Consider the following 15,758-nt stretch of genomic DNA (forward strand, 5'->3'; position numbering starts at 1 on the left):
GATGCGACCATCATGACACTGTAAACAGAACCTGGATTCATCCGAGAAAATAATGTTTTGCCATTCGTGCACCCAGGTTCGTCATTGAGTACACCATCGCAGGTGCTCCTGTCTGTGATGCAGCGTCGAGGGTAACCGCAGCTATGGTCTCCGAGCTGATAGTCTATGCTGTTGCAAACATCGTCGAACTGTTCGTGCATATGATTGTCGTCTTGCAAACGTCTCCATCTATTGGGGCTACAATCCGACCTTTATCAAAGTCGGAAACATTATGGTACGCATTTCTCCTCCTTACACAAGGCATCACAACATTGTTTCACCAGGCAACGCCGTTTGTGTATGAGAAATCGGTTGGAAACTTTCCTCATGTTAGCACGTTGTAGGTGTCGCCACCAGCGCCAACCTTGTGTGAATGCTCTGAAAAGCTAATCATTTGCGTATCACAGCTTCTTCTTCCTGTCAGTTAAATTTCGCGTCTGTAGCACGTCATCTTTGTGATGTAGCAATTTTAATGGCCAGTAGTGTACATTATTCTGTGTATTTCTATGGTGGGTGGATAACAGTTTGGATGTACCTTCAGCTCGTATTTAACATTGGTTGGTTTTGAATTATGTCTGTGATTTGCGTTTCAAAACTGTCTCTCCTCTGCCCCATCTTGTACTAAATAAGTCTTTTCCATTTGTCAAATATTTAGCAATTCTAAGATGATTTAGAACAAATACAGAGATACAAGACATTGTCATCACCATCCTATGTGGCAGTTTTACACTGTGCAACAAGCATCGATGGAATCACTGGATAGGACATTACACACACCTGCTATCACTTTATCCTCAGGAGTCCACTCTGCAGTAGATGGGTATAGAGTAAGCTACACTACCTTTATTGAAGAGAAAAAGACTCCCTTTTTTCCAGTAGTAGTTTTGGAAAAACAATGGCAAATTTAAGCAAGGCTGCCCTTGGCTCCACCCCCACCCCCCACCCCACTGCATCCCCAAATCCAAGGCTATCATGTCACCTGGTAAATTTGTGTAAGCAATAAAAAGTGAACACAAACTAGAGTGACAGAAAATTTAAGCAAAACAAAACAAATAATTACTGAATTCTATCACAAAAAACTAATCAACTGCTTTTGCTTTTATTTTTCCCCATGTACAATTAGTTATGGGCACCTGTTTTCCATTCACCAGCCTGCTGTGATTATTTTCCAGTAATTTCATTCATTCATCTCTTCTGCCTTAACTTGTTCTTTTTATTTTGAAAGAAGTTTGTGGCCATAAAACTAGAGACTCCTAACTACCTACCTACAGTCTGATTTAAAGTAGTTGTCACTTGACGTTTGCGCTGCGAAGTTGCGGCGTTGTCACGTCAAGTACTGGCTGGAGGCAGCCGCCTCAGCGCATCGCTACCCCCGGCGATAGAAAATCGTTTTAAAGTCCGTATCTTCTACAAAAAGTAAGTAAAAAATTTCAAACCCACATATGATGTATATCTCTACAATGTCTCTCAATCTGTCAAATATCTATTCTTAATTTTAAATAGGACAAGAGTTACGTTAATTTGTTTTAAACCATTTAAATTCTCGATTTTGCAAACAGCTTCTAACTTATCACGTCATTACTGAAACTATTGGTGTCACAGCAAAGTATTTTTTTCCATTCATTAACAAAATAATGCACTCTGCAAAGAATCCTTAAAAGTTTTCGTAGTGCATCACGTTTCTTGTATATAAATTTCTGAAAACAGAATTTTTAAGCAACCCTATCAGTACTGAACTCGAAACAAGTATGACGTTTAAAAGCTCTATCTCCTATACATATTATGTAAATATTTTGAAATTTACGTACAGTATCGGTCTCAGTGGTATCTATAAGCAAATCAAATATCTTTTCTTAATTTTAATTAGGGCCGTTGTTACATTAACTATTGAAGTGTGAGAAATTTTCGCGTCCGGAAAAGTTTTCTTCTTTAGATTGCAAATCTCTAAAACTATTACACACATTGAATAACATCTTCGTGTATATACAAAATGAAATAGAATTAAAATTCAGTCTAACTTACCGTATGGAGATGTCGAGAGCTGGCCAAACAGTAAGAATTAATCGAAATAAATTCACAAACACACTATTTAATGGCAGTAAGTACACTACACACTAATCAGACAATGCGAAAACACCGCTTAATTCAGAGTCAGAGTTAGTGGAACTATCCGTGTCGCTGCTCGTATTGACAGATATAATCAAGTCTTCGACACTTTGTTGTAAGATACCTTCATTGTTCCATGCGTCCTGTATCACTCCTTTCACGTGATGCACTACCTTCTGCCAGTCTTCCGATGTCACAATTTCAACTGCCTCTTTCAAAAGGCATTCCACTTCGGTTAATGTGTATTTCTTATTTTCTTCAGCAATATGCCGCTTAACCTGAGCCCAAATCAGCTCTATTGCGTTGAAATGGCAATGGTAAGGAGGCAATCTGAGCACTTTATGCCCGTATTTTTTTGCTACTTCATCCACAATGTAAATCGGTTTCTTTGGCTTGTGTTGCGATACAAGTTCTAATAATTCTGCCCTTGTAAAATTACTGTCGAACTGCACCTTATGTTTCTGTAACCAGCTAACAATGTCGTTTTTCCTCGTTGCCTTTGTGGGTGCTTTGTCTTGTATTACTGAATGATAAGGAGCGTTATCCATAACAATGACAGAGTTTCTTGTTAAGTTCTGGAGCACACAGTCTTCAAACCATTTCACAAAAGTATTGTGGTTCATCTCTTCGTGGTAGTCGGTGGTCTTATTTGAACTGAATAGTAGCAGACAATTTGGAATGAAACCTTTTGAATTTGCGGCATGTGCTACAATTATCCTTTTTCCTCTGCCGATCGGAGCTGCCATACTTCCGCTGATGGTACCGTCTGTCCAGCCTTTTTTTTAAACTGTGTCCTGCATTCACCCACGTTTCATCAAGCCAAACGATATCATCAAAATTTGTCCCAACTATTTCTCTAAGAGAGCGGCATCGCCAGGCTGCAATATCTTGGCGTTCCATTAGTAACTTTCTGCCAGAGATGGATTTATAGCGGAATCCTAGCATTTTCACGATTCGTAACAAAGGCGATTTACTACCCTGAAACAGGTCAGCCGCTGTGAGGGTAGCATGTAGTTTTTTGAGTGTTGGATACTCCTTCCTCGAATAAAATGCGTATATTTGACGACGAATGTCATCTTCCTGAAAAGAGTCAAGTTTTGTGACCCTCTTCTCCAGTCGCCTCTTTTTCCCAGGTGTCTCCAATTTAGTTGATTCACTTGAGCCTTCTTTCGTGAATTTCTCCTTGCAGATTCTTACTACTGATCGTTCGCTAACTTGCAGAGCAGCTGCAGTTCGCTCCACAACCTTATCCAAAGGAACGAGAGGCCCTCCTGCCTCCCTCTCTCTCTCTCAAAATACTCCCTTAATGAACACACGTATTCACGCGCCTGACTGCGTATAACGACGCCATGTCCGCCACTTTTTGGAGGTTTCCGAGGAGTGTGCAGCCCTCTCTTGCGACTGCTTCCATCAGACATCGTAAACACGCGAAGCTACAAGAGTCACTCAAATCTCTCACCCGCGCGTCTACAACGGCTCGCTGAGGACTGGCTGGCACAATGCCTTAGTCAGCTCGGCAGAGCGAAGTGGCAACGCAGTGGCAGCCGACAGCGCCGGCTGCCATTGGTTTATTGGTGGCGGGAGCGCTGCAGCACGTTGCCTGTCAAGTGACAACTACTTTAAATCAGACTATAACTACCTACATATATACACACATATATGGTAAAAACTGAAACATTGTTTGGAATTTATCTTATGGTCAGTATGATGAACATTTAATATGATTAAAAACAGCCTCAGTTTTATGACTGATGATTTAATATCACATTTCTTTAAAATAGCTTTTTAAAACTAAAACAGTCAATTCCTTTTGTTGTGTTCAAAGGCCCAAATAAATAATGCTCTTTAACTTTTTACAAAGAAGGAATTGAAAATTTACAGGTACATACTGTATAGGTGTAAACAGGAGTGTGAAACTCCAGAAAAAAATTCAAATGGGCTAAATACCATAGTCACAGAACATACATCAAAAATACTTCACAACTACGTAAATCCCTCTTCAAATAAGTACATAATTACTTTTAGAAATTCAGTGTACACTTAAATATACGTATTTGATGGGATGACAATCAGGAGCATACAATGAAATCTGCAGAACAATAAAGACTGAACTTTTAAATAATGACACCTAAGATACAATCACAATGAGAAATAAGTAGTTTCAATTACGAATGTTTTCTGCAAGTGTATTTTCCTGCAACATCTGAAGAGTAATAGGCAGAGTATTCTAAAAATTCTGATCAGTCTTTAGTCATTTACAGCCTCAGATTCCACACACATTTATACATCATTAACAAATAAATACATTGAAGTTAGATACACAGGAATGTTTATACAGAATATCTGAGCCACAATAAAGCTCTCATAACTTAGGCACAATGAAGCTCTTTCTTAAAGAGCATCATTTTACAAAATAAAACAGAAAAAGCAACACTTCTTGTACTGTATGCCGATATGGTTTCCAGGATAATACTTTTCACAGACAATCCAAGATATTTAATGCAAAGGAGGAGGTTACTGACAGCCAAGCAGCTTCTGAATAGCATTTTGTCACGTGCTCACAGTGGGCAGCCTGAATTCCCGCCTAATATAAAATAATATATAAGGTTTGCACTTTGCGACAACACCACATTCTGTTGGCCTCACTGTACTATCATTGAAATGGAACCACTGTCCTGTGAACAAAAAAAAAATTCATGGTGATTCTCAACTCATTATATATCGAAGTAAAAGACACAAAAGGATCAAAACAGTAATTTTTTATACAATGCTGCTCTCCAACTAACACATTAGAATGATATAACCACAAAACTTTTTTATTTATCACTGTTAACCTTTCGGGCAAGGAGCCTGAGTGTATAGTAACGTGCCACACACTTGGTGACCAGTATTAAAGCAGGAGTCTGTTGACTAATATAAAAAGCATACTGGTCTATTATCAACTTGGGAGTGAATTTAGTTTTCTGACGAACTGATGTAAACATATCTTCACACACACAAATAGTGTATTTCATCTCTAAATGATCGTTCACCTCTGAGGAAATGCCTAAAAAGCATGAAGCAGTAATTTGCATAGCTTTGCTTCAGAGCAGTTTACTTGAATTTGGAATGAACCTCCAGACAAAAGTGTTCGTATGTGTAACAGTTTTGTCAGTCTGGATAATGACACTGGCAATTTGGCTGAATTGCGGCAGAAACAGTGGCAAGTAAGGATGAGGATAAACTATGTTCTGGAAGTGAAAAACCAATCAACTCAACTAACTGTAAGTAGTAAGAAGTACTTTTAGTGACATATACATCTCATCTCAAATCCAATGAAAGTCTAGTCTTAAAATTATGTTGAACTTCTGAAAATTCACTTGTGCACATAATCAAGGGTTAAGTCAATTATTATCCACAATTTAGTTATATTTTTTATTATTTTGGTAGTACTGATGTTTTACATTGATGACACATGCCTTGTTTATTTGTTGTTATATCTTTGCAATTTTCAAGCTGCTGGGTTAGTTTTGTTATCGCTGCCATGCTGTTAATCATGGCTGCTCCGCTGTCCATTTGCACCAAGGAAGAACGACGTTCAGTGATGCGTTTTTTTGTGGCTGGAAGGCTTATCAGGGGCAGAAATTCATCGAAGACTTTCGGTACAGTACGAGAACAGTGTTTTGCCACAATGGAGTATCTACGAATGGATTGAAAAATTCCGAAATGGTCGCACAAGTGTTATGCACGATGAAGGAGCCGGATGACCGAAACTGCCACAAATGAAGAAACCATTGAGTGTTCACGTGAACTGATTCTCTTAGACAGATGATTAACTATTGACGAAGTGGCACATCGTCTGCAAATTAGTCACGGTTCTGCCTATGAAATCATCCACAACAGAACTGGGTTTCATAAAGATTGTGCAAGATGGGTACCAAAACAACTGACACAACTACATAAACAAACACACTTAGACATCTGCAAAAAACATTTGGATCACTATGGTAATGAAGGGGACAACTACTTAGACAGAATCATTACTGGTGACGAAACATGGATCCATCATTATGACCTGGAGAGTAAACGGGAGAGTATGGAACGGATATGTCCAAATTCGCTGTGCAAAAAAAAGTTCAAGACCCAACTGTCTGCAGGAAAACTGATGCTTACGGTTTTTTAGGACACACAAGGTCCAGTACTGGAACATTATGGGGAGAGGGGCACAACCATAAACAATTTACATTACAGTGAGATGCTTACTGCCAAGCTAAAGCCTGCAATTCGAAGCAAACACCGAGGATTGCTGTCAAAAGGTGGTGTGTTTTTGCACGACGATGCCCGTCCGCATACTGCTGTCCACATTGCTGAAATGCTTCAAAAACTCATATTTGAAGTATTGGATCATCCTCCGTATAATCCCAATCTATCCCCTTCTGACTATCACTTGTTTGATCCACTCAAACAAGCATTAAGGGGGCGTCGATTTGCCTCAGATGAAGCAATGAAAGAAGCGATGCATTCCTGGCTCACAGCTCAAACAAGAACCTTCTTTTATGAGGGCATCAGGAAACTTGTACACCAATGGACCAAGTGCTTTGAAACACAAGGAGACTATGTTAAAAAATGATGTAAGTTTCCTATTTGATTACAATAACATTTTATAACTACTTTGTGGATAACAACTGACTTATCCTTGTACACCAACAGTTACCAGGACTGGTGGACTCAATTACTTACAAATCTGGTTTCTGTTGGTCACCAGGCTTAGACACCTAACTCTTAGAATTACTCATAGACAACCTGTAGTATTCAAATCCTCTTATCACAACAGTCGTAATAATGTTACTTTCATTTGCCTAGTACTGACTGTGAAAACTATGCACTTATTACACGTGAGTTGCCTCTCGCTACTAACCCACAACCTACACGGAAGAGATATTTTAATACTGCTGGGTCAGAAGTAACTAAATCAGAGACCACAATGCTGCTGAGCCATGGCAATGGCTCCTTATTGATTCTTGCCTGCCCTCCATAGTCGTATGTGTCTATGGTGGCACATTTCCCCTGCGTCTATCAATTCTCCTTGTTAAGCAACACCCCTGGCAGTGCAACAAGGAGGCAGTGGAACATGGTGAGAGCCAGTACGACAAGGGCAAGCAAACAGCTGGGTATGGTGAACCGGAACGACCAGTGGTCTGAACTACCAGCGGCAGCTGTGTGTCTCAGGCTCTTGTTTTGGTCATGGCCTTGGTGTTTCTCGCCTGTGGCAATTTTTGGGGAGAAAGCATCCTCCTGTAGGAATTCCATTTATCTTGATGTCATATGTGTCTATGGTGGCACATTTCCCCTGCTTGTATCAATTCTCCTTGTTAGGCAACACCTCTGGCAGTGCAACAAGGAGGCAGTAGAATATGGTGAGAGCCAAGTCGTATACTCCCAGCTTACTTATTTGTTACATAGTTTAATTCTTAATTTCTTTGCGTGTTTTTGGGTACTTGCACTGTTTAATTCAAAAATTTCTGGCATATTATAGTATTTGAGAGTTGTAGCATCGCGTTTTAGTACCTGAATAGTGTAAATTCACGTAGTCGTTTGTCTTCTGTTTTTGTTTTGAACGGCCAGTGTCGGTGGGTCACAGCCAGTGTGCTCCCTGCCGCCGTTGGATAAGCAGCTGCCAGCAGCAAGTCGTATACTCCTAGCTCACTTATCTGTTACATAGTTTCGTATAGGAGGTGTAATTTCGAGTTTTAGTTACTGTAATCGCAAATTCAGGCAGACTGTAGCGCAGTTGTTAGGCATTTGTACAGGTTAGTTCATACATTCTTTGCGTGTTTCCCTTGCGTTATGTAGGCACGGACTCGTGTTTCAGTAACTGTTGTTCAACATTGATTCGAATGGACAGGGACTGTGATTGCTGTGTTCGGATGAGGGCTGAGTTGGCATCCCTCCACTCACAGCTGCAGGCCGTGCTGACCTCGGTCGCGCAGCTTGAGGCTGTTGCCAATGGGCACCACTGTGGGGAGTCAGACTTGGGTATCACGGGGATGTCAACCTCGTCCTGTCTGTCCTCAGATTGGTCTGCCGCTGTGGTTGCCCCGGTTGCCGCCCGCAGTGGGGCTGAGCCCTCGCCTGTGGTTGATTGGGAGGTCGTTCCAAGGCGTGGCAGCCAGCGAAAGACGTACCCGGAGGCTGATCAGAAAGCCTCCCCGGTGCATCTGACAAACTGCCTGCCCTGTTCCAGAGGATGATTCTCAGCCTTCAAGGTCCAAGCAATCGCAGAGGGTGGGCTTATTGGTAGTTGGGAGCTCCAATGTTAGGCGCGTAATGGGGCCCCTTAGGGATATGGCGGCTAAGGAGGGGAAGAAATCCAGTGTGCATTCCGGGTGGAGTCATTCCTGATGTGGAAAGGGTCCTTCCGAATGCCATGAAGAGCACAGGGTGCAGCCAGCTACAGGTGATGGCACATGTCGGCACTAATGACGTGTGTCCCTTTGGATCTGAAGAAATTCTCTCTGGATTCCAGCGGCTATCTGATTTGGTGAAGGCTGCCGGTCTTGCTTACGAGATGAAGGCAGAGCTCACCATCTGCAGCATCGTTGACAGAACCGACTGCGGACCTTTGGTGCAGAGCCATGTTGGCTGCAGATTCCTTGACTTGCGCCATAGGGTGGTGGGGTTACGGGTTCCGCTGAATAGGTCAGGAGTTCACTACACTCAGCTGGCGGCTACACGGGTAGCGGAGGCCGTGTGGCGTGGACTAGGCGGTTTTTTAGGTTAGAAGGCCTCGGGAAAGTACAGGGTGGGCTGCAATCTCAAAGGGTGCATGGCAAATACAGGCCGTGCTTGGATCAACAAACAGTCGGAATTGTAGTTGTAAATTGTTGCAGTTGTGCTGGGAAAGTCCCTGAGCTTCAAGCGCTAATAGAAAGCACAGAAGCTGAAATCGTTATAGGTGCGGAAATCTGGCTAAAGCCTGAAATAAGTTCTGCAGAAATTTTTATGAAGTCTCAGACGGTGTTCAGGAAAGATAGATTAGGCAGATTTGGTGGTGGAGTGTTTGTGTCTGTCAGTAGTGGTTTATCTTGTAGTGAAGTCGAAGTAGATACTCCGTGCGAATTGCTATGGGTGGAGGTTATACTTAACAGCCGAACTAAGTTAATAATTGACTCCTTCTACCGACCACCAGACTACTATGATATAGTTGCGGAACAGTTCTGAGAAAATTTGAGTCTCGTAACAAATAAATACCCCACTCATACGGTTATAGTTGGTGGGGACTTCAACCTTCCCTCGATATGTTGGCAAAAATACTTGTTCAAAACCGGTGGTAGGCAGAAAACATCTTCCGAGATTGTCCTAAATGCTTTCTCCAAAATTATTTTGAGCAGTTAGTCCACGAGCCCACGCGAATTGTAAATGGTTGCGAAAACACACTTGACCTCTTAGCCACAAACAATCCAGAGCTAATAGAGAGCATCATGACTGATACAGGGATTAGTGATCACAAGGTCATTGTAGCTAGGCTCAATACCGTTTCTTCCAAATCCACCAGAAACAAACGCAAAATAATTTTATTTAAAAAAGCAGATAAAGTGTCACTAAAAGCCTTCCTAAGAGACAATCTCCATTCCTTCCGAACTGACTATGCAAATGTAGACGAGATGTGGCTCAAATTCAAAGATATAGTAGCTACAGCAATTGAGAGATTCATACCTCATGAATTGGTAAGAGATGGAACTGATCCCCCATGGTACATAAAACAGGTCCGAACGCTGTTGCAGAGGCAATGGAAAAAGCATGCAAAGTTCAGAAGAAAGCGATAACCCGAAGATTGGCTAAAATTTACAGACGCGCGAAATTTGGCACGGACTTCAATGCGAGATGCCTTTAATAGGTTCCACAACGAAACATTGTCTCAAAATTTGGTAGAAAATCCGAAGAAATTCTGGTCGTATGTAAAATACACAAGCGGCAAGACGCAGTCAATACCTTCGCTGCGCAGTGCCGATGGTACTGTTACTGTGCCGCTAAAGCGGAGTTATTGAACGCAGTTTTCCGAAATTCCTTCACCAGGGAAGACGAATGGAATATTCCAGAATTTGAAACACGACCTATTTAGCAATCATATACAACCGCTCGCTCACCGATAGATCTGTACCTACAGATTGGAAAATTGCGCAGATCGCACCAGTGTTTAAGAAGCGTAGTAGGAGTAATCCATCGAACTACAGACCTATATCATTGACATCGGTTTGCAGTAGGGTTTTGGAGCATATACTGTATTCAAACATTATGAATCACCTCGAAGGGAACGATCTATTGATACGTAATCAGCATGGTTTCAGAAAAAATTGTTCTTGTGCAACGCAGCTAGCTCTTTATTCGCACGAAGTAATGGCCGCTATCGACAGGGGATCTCAAGTTGATTCCGTATTTCTAGATTCCTGGAAAACTTTTGACACCGTTCCTCACAAGCAACTTCTAATCAAGCTGTGGGCCTACGGGGTATCATCTCAGTTGTGCAACTGGATTCGTGATTTCCTGTCAGGAAGGTCGCAGTTCGTAGTAATAGACGGCAAATCGTCAAGTAAAACTGAAGTGATATCAGGTGTTCCACAGGGAAGCGTCCTGGGACCTCTGCTCTTCCTGATCTATATAAATGACCTGGGTGACAATCTGAGCAGTTCTCTTAGATTGTTAGCAGATGATGCTGTAATTTACCGTCTAGTAAGGTCATCCGAAGACCAGTATCAGTTGCAAAGCGATTTAGAAAAGATCGCTGTATGGTGTGGCAGGTGGCAGTTGACGCTAAATAACGAAAAGTGTGAGGTGATCCACAAGAGTTCCAAAAGAAATCCGTTGGAATTCGATTACTCGATAAATAGTACAATTCTCAAGGCTGTCAATTCAACTATGTACCTGGGTGTAAGAATTACAAACAACTTCAGTTGGAAACACCACATAGATAATACTGTGGGGAAGGCAAGCCAAAGGTTGCGTTTCATTGGCAGGACACTTAGAAGATGCAACAAGTCCACTAAAGAGACAGCTTACACTGTATTATCACTGGATGACTACCATGGAATGAATGATCTGAACATTATTTCCTCTTGTGTTACTGAACGGATGCTCTCTGGACACATGAATGCAAGAAAATGTTCATAGCAAACAGAAACAAACAAATAACATTAGATTTTTGGTGAACTTCTGGAGCCAGTCACATCATTTAAGTATTTGTATGAAATACAACATGGTAATAAGAAAGGCAGCAAACATGCCAATGAGTACAAGCAAGGGCATATCTAAATGACACAGTATTGCTTCAGTATTTGGAATCCTCATCAAGTAGGCATGACAGCAGGCACTGAAAGAATTACTAGTGCACAACTAAGATCGTAATAGATAGTTATATACCATACAGAAGGTTAACATAAATACTGAGGAAATAAAAATAGAAATGGCCAGAAAAAAGTTAAGGCTGTTCTTGAGAAACCCTGATTTATACATCTGATATTCCAGATGCAACAATTCAGTTGGCTCCATCCTATCTCATACATATGAAGCTGGAACAGCTCCCATAATCTGATTTATTAATCACTCAATCATACCTAGTTTAATGACTATGAAGTCACATCTTTATTTGAAAAATGGATGAACCTTAAATTGTGATTAGATTTCCTTGATGGTAAATAATAGATGTCACCTATCTGACTGCTCGAAAGAGACGTATAAAAAAAAATACACCCACCAGCCATAAAATGATGAGCACGAGGCAAGATGTGTTGTGCTGATGTCCTGGACATTTCACCTGGGGTGTCCTCACTCCGCCTTGCTGGGTTTTGTCGTACCTCATGCCCTCTGTCATTTTATGGATGACAAGTGCATTTTTTTGTATGCTAATTTCAAGCAGGATGATAGGCAGTCTATTATTTACCCTCATGGAGATCTAATTACAATTCAGGTTCACCTGTTTTTCACCTGCAGATGTCATGATGGTCAGTGAACTAGTTGCGATTATGGGATTAGTAAATCCATTTCTGGCAGTTGTTGCATTTTTTTTATTAGTTGAAATACATTACTGCAGCTGTGGTTGTCCCACATACCACGTTATTTGCAACCAGGAAGTTATATATCTCAAACATTTAACTGAAGAAAATCAGCCGCTGTGCTGACTAAATCAGAAACCAGAACAGCTGATTTCTGGACACTGTATAGTTGGCACCTAAAAAACTCAAATTTTGTGATAAAGAGAATGTAGATGTGAATTCTGCCACAACATGTGGTTACCTAAAAACTGCTATTACATAGCAAATTGTATCCAGATGAACTATTTTACTGGATATAGTTTGAAACTGCTGTATTTTCCGCATGTAAATATAGAAAATGTAATGTATTTTTGGCTGTAGGTCTGTTGAACATCACCTGTTGAAGCTCAATGTTGGTGCAAGAACATGTCGGCGAAACAGAAAGTGAATGAACGTAAGTATGTACTGGCATGATTGGAGCCTTGTTGATTGTCAATGGCTTAATGGTCTCAATACACATGGTATAACTCAACGAAGGACTCAGCCATGGGATCTATTATCTTACAAGAAAGAAGGTATGTTTGCTGACTACCTAAAGCTCAAAGTTAGAACTATCACTATGTTCACATGCAACACAACTTCTGAAAGACAAAAACCGAATTTAAGAAACCGTTTCCTGCTGCCATGTTTATACAGGGTGACACAGAGAAACAGGAACATTTCCACAATCCAATAAAACTACAAGTGATGAAGGAAAGTAATTGCATTCATAGTAATTGAAACCTTACAACTTAGCCATTTATGAAGCATTGATGGCATTTATAATTTTTAAAAATTACATCTTTTACATGGTGTCGCCCTGTATGAATACATTCGTGAAATCTGCTGTTGAGATTCCTAATTGACCGCTGCAACATCTCAGCTGGGATATTGTGAATTGCATCCCGAATTCTCTGTTTTCACTCATCCAGGGTTCTTGGTCGAGTTATGTAGACTTTGCTCCTGAGGTAGCCCCACACGAAAAAAAATCACAAACAGATAAATGTGGCGATCTAGTGGGCCATGGAATGTTACCGAATCGTGAGATCACACAGTTGCCATCCAATTCTTGGACATATGCCACTGATTGCCGTGCAGTTTGCGATGTCACTTGGTCCTGCTGAAACCAGGCTTCTTGAACGTTTGGAAAGTTGTTCAATGCAGGTGTAACAAAAGTTTGTAACGTCTCCACATAACGACTGTCATTGACAGTTATTGAGTTTCCCTGTTCATTTGTGAAAAAATACAATCCGACAACCCCATGTAATGAAACATCACACCATACTGCCACTTTACTAGCGTGTGAAGGGCGCTCATTAATGTCATTAGGATTTGTGTTTGCCTCAGTAACGGTAGTTCCGTTTATTCACATAACCTGTGAGATGAAAATGTGCCCTCATCTGACATCCACAACTTGTTTAGAAATTCATAGTCATTGTTTATTTTTGTTATCATTTGTTGACAGAATCCTAATAGTAACCAGTAATTGTTCTCCTTCAATTGTTGCATCATCTGTAGTTTGTATGGAAGAAATTTTAAATCAAGATGATGAATTCTGTGAACACTCTCCTAGGACATTCCAACCACTGCTGCTTGCTTATGAATTGAACACCATGGACTCCGTAAGAAAAACTCGCATACAACATCAATGTTTGCTGGAGAACACACACTTCTTGGTCATCCTATTGGTTTCTTCTTGACGGCAGATCCAGTCTCTTCAAAGTTATTATAAAGTTATTAATTCAACATTTTATCGCGTGTTTCGTTGGAACGGCATCATGACAAACAGCACCATCCTGAATTATAAAAATGTCGAAACTCCCTCTGCGCCAACATTTTATAAAACATTTTTATGGCTAACACATACTGTTGTCCATTCCACTGATCCATAATTACTGAAACGGCGGACTGTTTACTCACTAACTGTCATGAATTCGCACTGGTGCCACCTGCCCATGGCTGCCACTACCCATTTCAACATTCCCGTTACTCTGTGTCACCTTGTATGTTAAGGGCTGAAGCAGTTTTGGTACACTGGTAAAATAGTGCATGTGGAAATCTTGAAAGGCTGACGTGGCAAGAAGCCACAATTTCTTCACATTAGTATGAAATGTATATTTAAGTTTATAGGCCACAATTTTATTAGCATACACAGGTAGACAAATAAATGTAACTAGTCTTGAAATTATAGTTGACTGACCGTACAGTCCAATTAATCTTTTTAATTTACTGCAAAAATCTTGCTAACCCATTAGCAATAATAAAATGTGAGACATAAGAAAAAAAAGGGTAATTCAGTATAGTAACAGTAAATGTGCTTACCGTCATTGACTGCAAATGCTGTGTAGTGACCAGAGCCAGCACTGAAATGAAAACACATTATGTAGGTGAAAAATTCTATTTACAATTAGCAGAAACTCTAATCAAATCTTCAACAGCAGAAATCTCAGAGATTATTACATAAATAGTCAGAAGTATCTGTAAAATTCAGCTCCTGTAATTACTCGATCTATGTAAAAATAGCTGCAACTTATTAGTAATCACCCTCATCTTTTTCTAAATTACAACACACAATAACTTTCATTTATGCTGGCTCTATTCCTTTATTTAATTCTTCTTTCTTTTGCTAACTGGTTCATGTTATTCTGCCTTTGCTTCCACATTCTCTTTCCTTATATGTGTTAGACACACATTCACACTCCAAATATTTGTAGTATTTCACACGTAAGAGCAGTCCTGTAACACTGCCCTCAGCTCTTAACAAGTTAACAAGAAACACACACGCAGGATGGTTTGCATGTTTTCACTCTCTCTAAAAAAAAGGTTATAGAAGTAAGAAATGTCAAGCATTTTCCAATATAACTCCTAACTCCTATTTTGCAAGTGAGTTCTTAATCAGCATCAACATATGCTACCTTCAGGCATTAATGCCAGTTCTGTAAGTATTGCACGTTTCTTTTGTCTATAAGTTTTTCCCTGCAATATACTGAACATTTCCCATTGTGTACATGTTTTGAACTGTACCAAATATTGAGATTCACTGTGACATGTCATTTCAGAACTGAAGACGCCAGTACCCAGGATTTTCACGTACAGGGTGATTATAATTACAGTTAAATTTTCAAAACGCTTGAGAAATAAACATCACTGGTCAGAATGATGTCAAATTGCAATGGAATATTATCGGAGAAGGGTGAAAACATATGGCAGAAGAAAAAAAAATAGTGTGAAAATTGATCAATAGACGGTGCTGTATGTGTCAGAATACGTAAATGAAAACACCTGCCATGTGTACAACCCACTGATGTTGGTATAAACACGTCGGGTATGCAACTTTACTTCCTTTCATGTCTGCGACATTCGCCATGACTGTCTCAATGCAGGACTGCACGCTGCTTGTAAAACTGTATTACAAGAATGATGACTGTGCACCTATCGCTCTGCAGAAGTTCCGGGCACTGAAGAGTTTGAAAAAAAAGGCTTTGGCCCAATGACTACTGTGGGTCTGAAGAAAATGATTCCGAAATTCAAAAACATGGGTTCTTTTGGTGTGCAAACTGGTAGATG

The 15,758-nt window shown here is 40.4% G+C and overlaps 1 protein-coding gene across 3 annotated transcripts in view; it reads right to left on the reverse strand.

Moving 5' to 3' along the window:
* Window positions 1–3,942: 3,942 nt before the first annotated feature.
* The window catches only part of LOC126198997 (ubiquitin carboxyl-terminal hydrolase 3-like), an 87,215-nt gene continuing 75,399 nt past the window's right edge, over window positions 3,943–15,758 (reverse strand). Inside the window, exons 9-10 of one of the 3 annotated variants that reach the window (XM_049935672.1) lie at window positions 14,514–14,554; window positions 3,943–4,820 (exon numbers count right to left, since the gene is read on the reverse strand). In XM_049935672.1, the coding sequence (XP_049791629.1) occupies window positions 4,696–4,820; window positions 14,514–14,554 (166 nt within the window). In that variant the 3' untranslated portion in view covers window positions 3,943–4,695. The remainder of the gene's footprint in view (window positions 4,821–14,513; window positions 14,555–15,758) is intronic. The other 2 variants (XM_049935673.1, XM_049935671.1) reach the window with 2 other exon arrangements.

The sequence above is a fragment of the Schistocerca nitens genome, chromosome 8, assembly GCF_023898315.1.
Source record: "Schistocerca nitens isolate TAMUIC-IGC-003100 chromosome 8, iqSchNite1.1, whole genome shotgun sequence".
Taxonomy (NCBI): Eukaryota; Metazoa; Arthropoda; class Insecta; order Orthoptera; family Acrididae; genus Schistocerca; species Schistocerca nitens.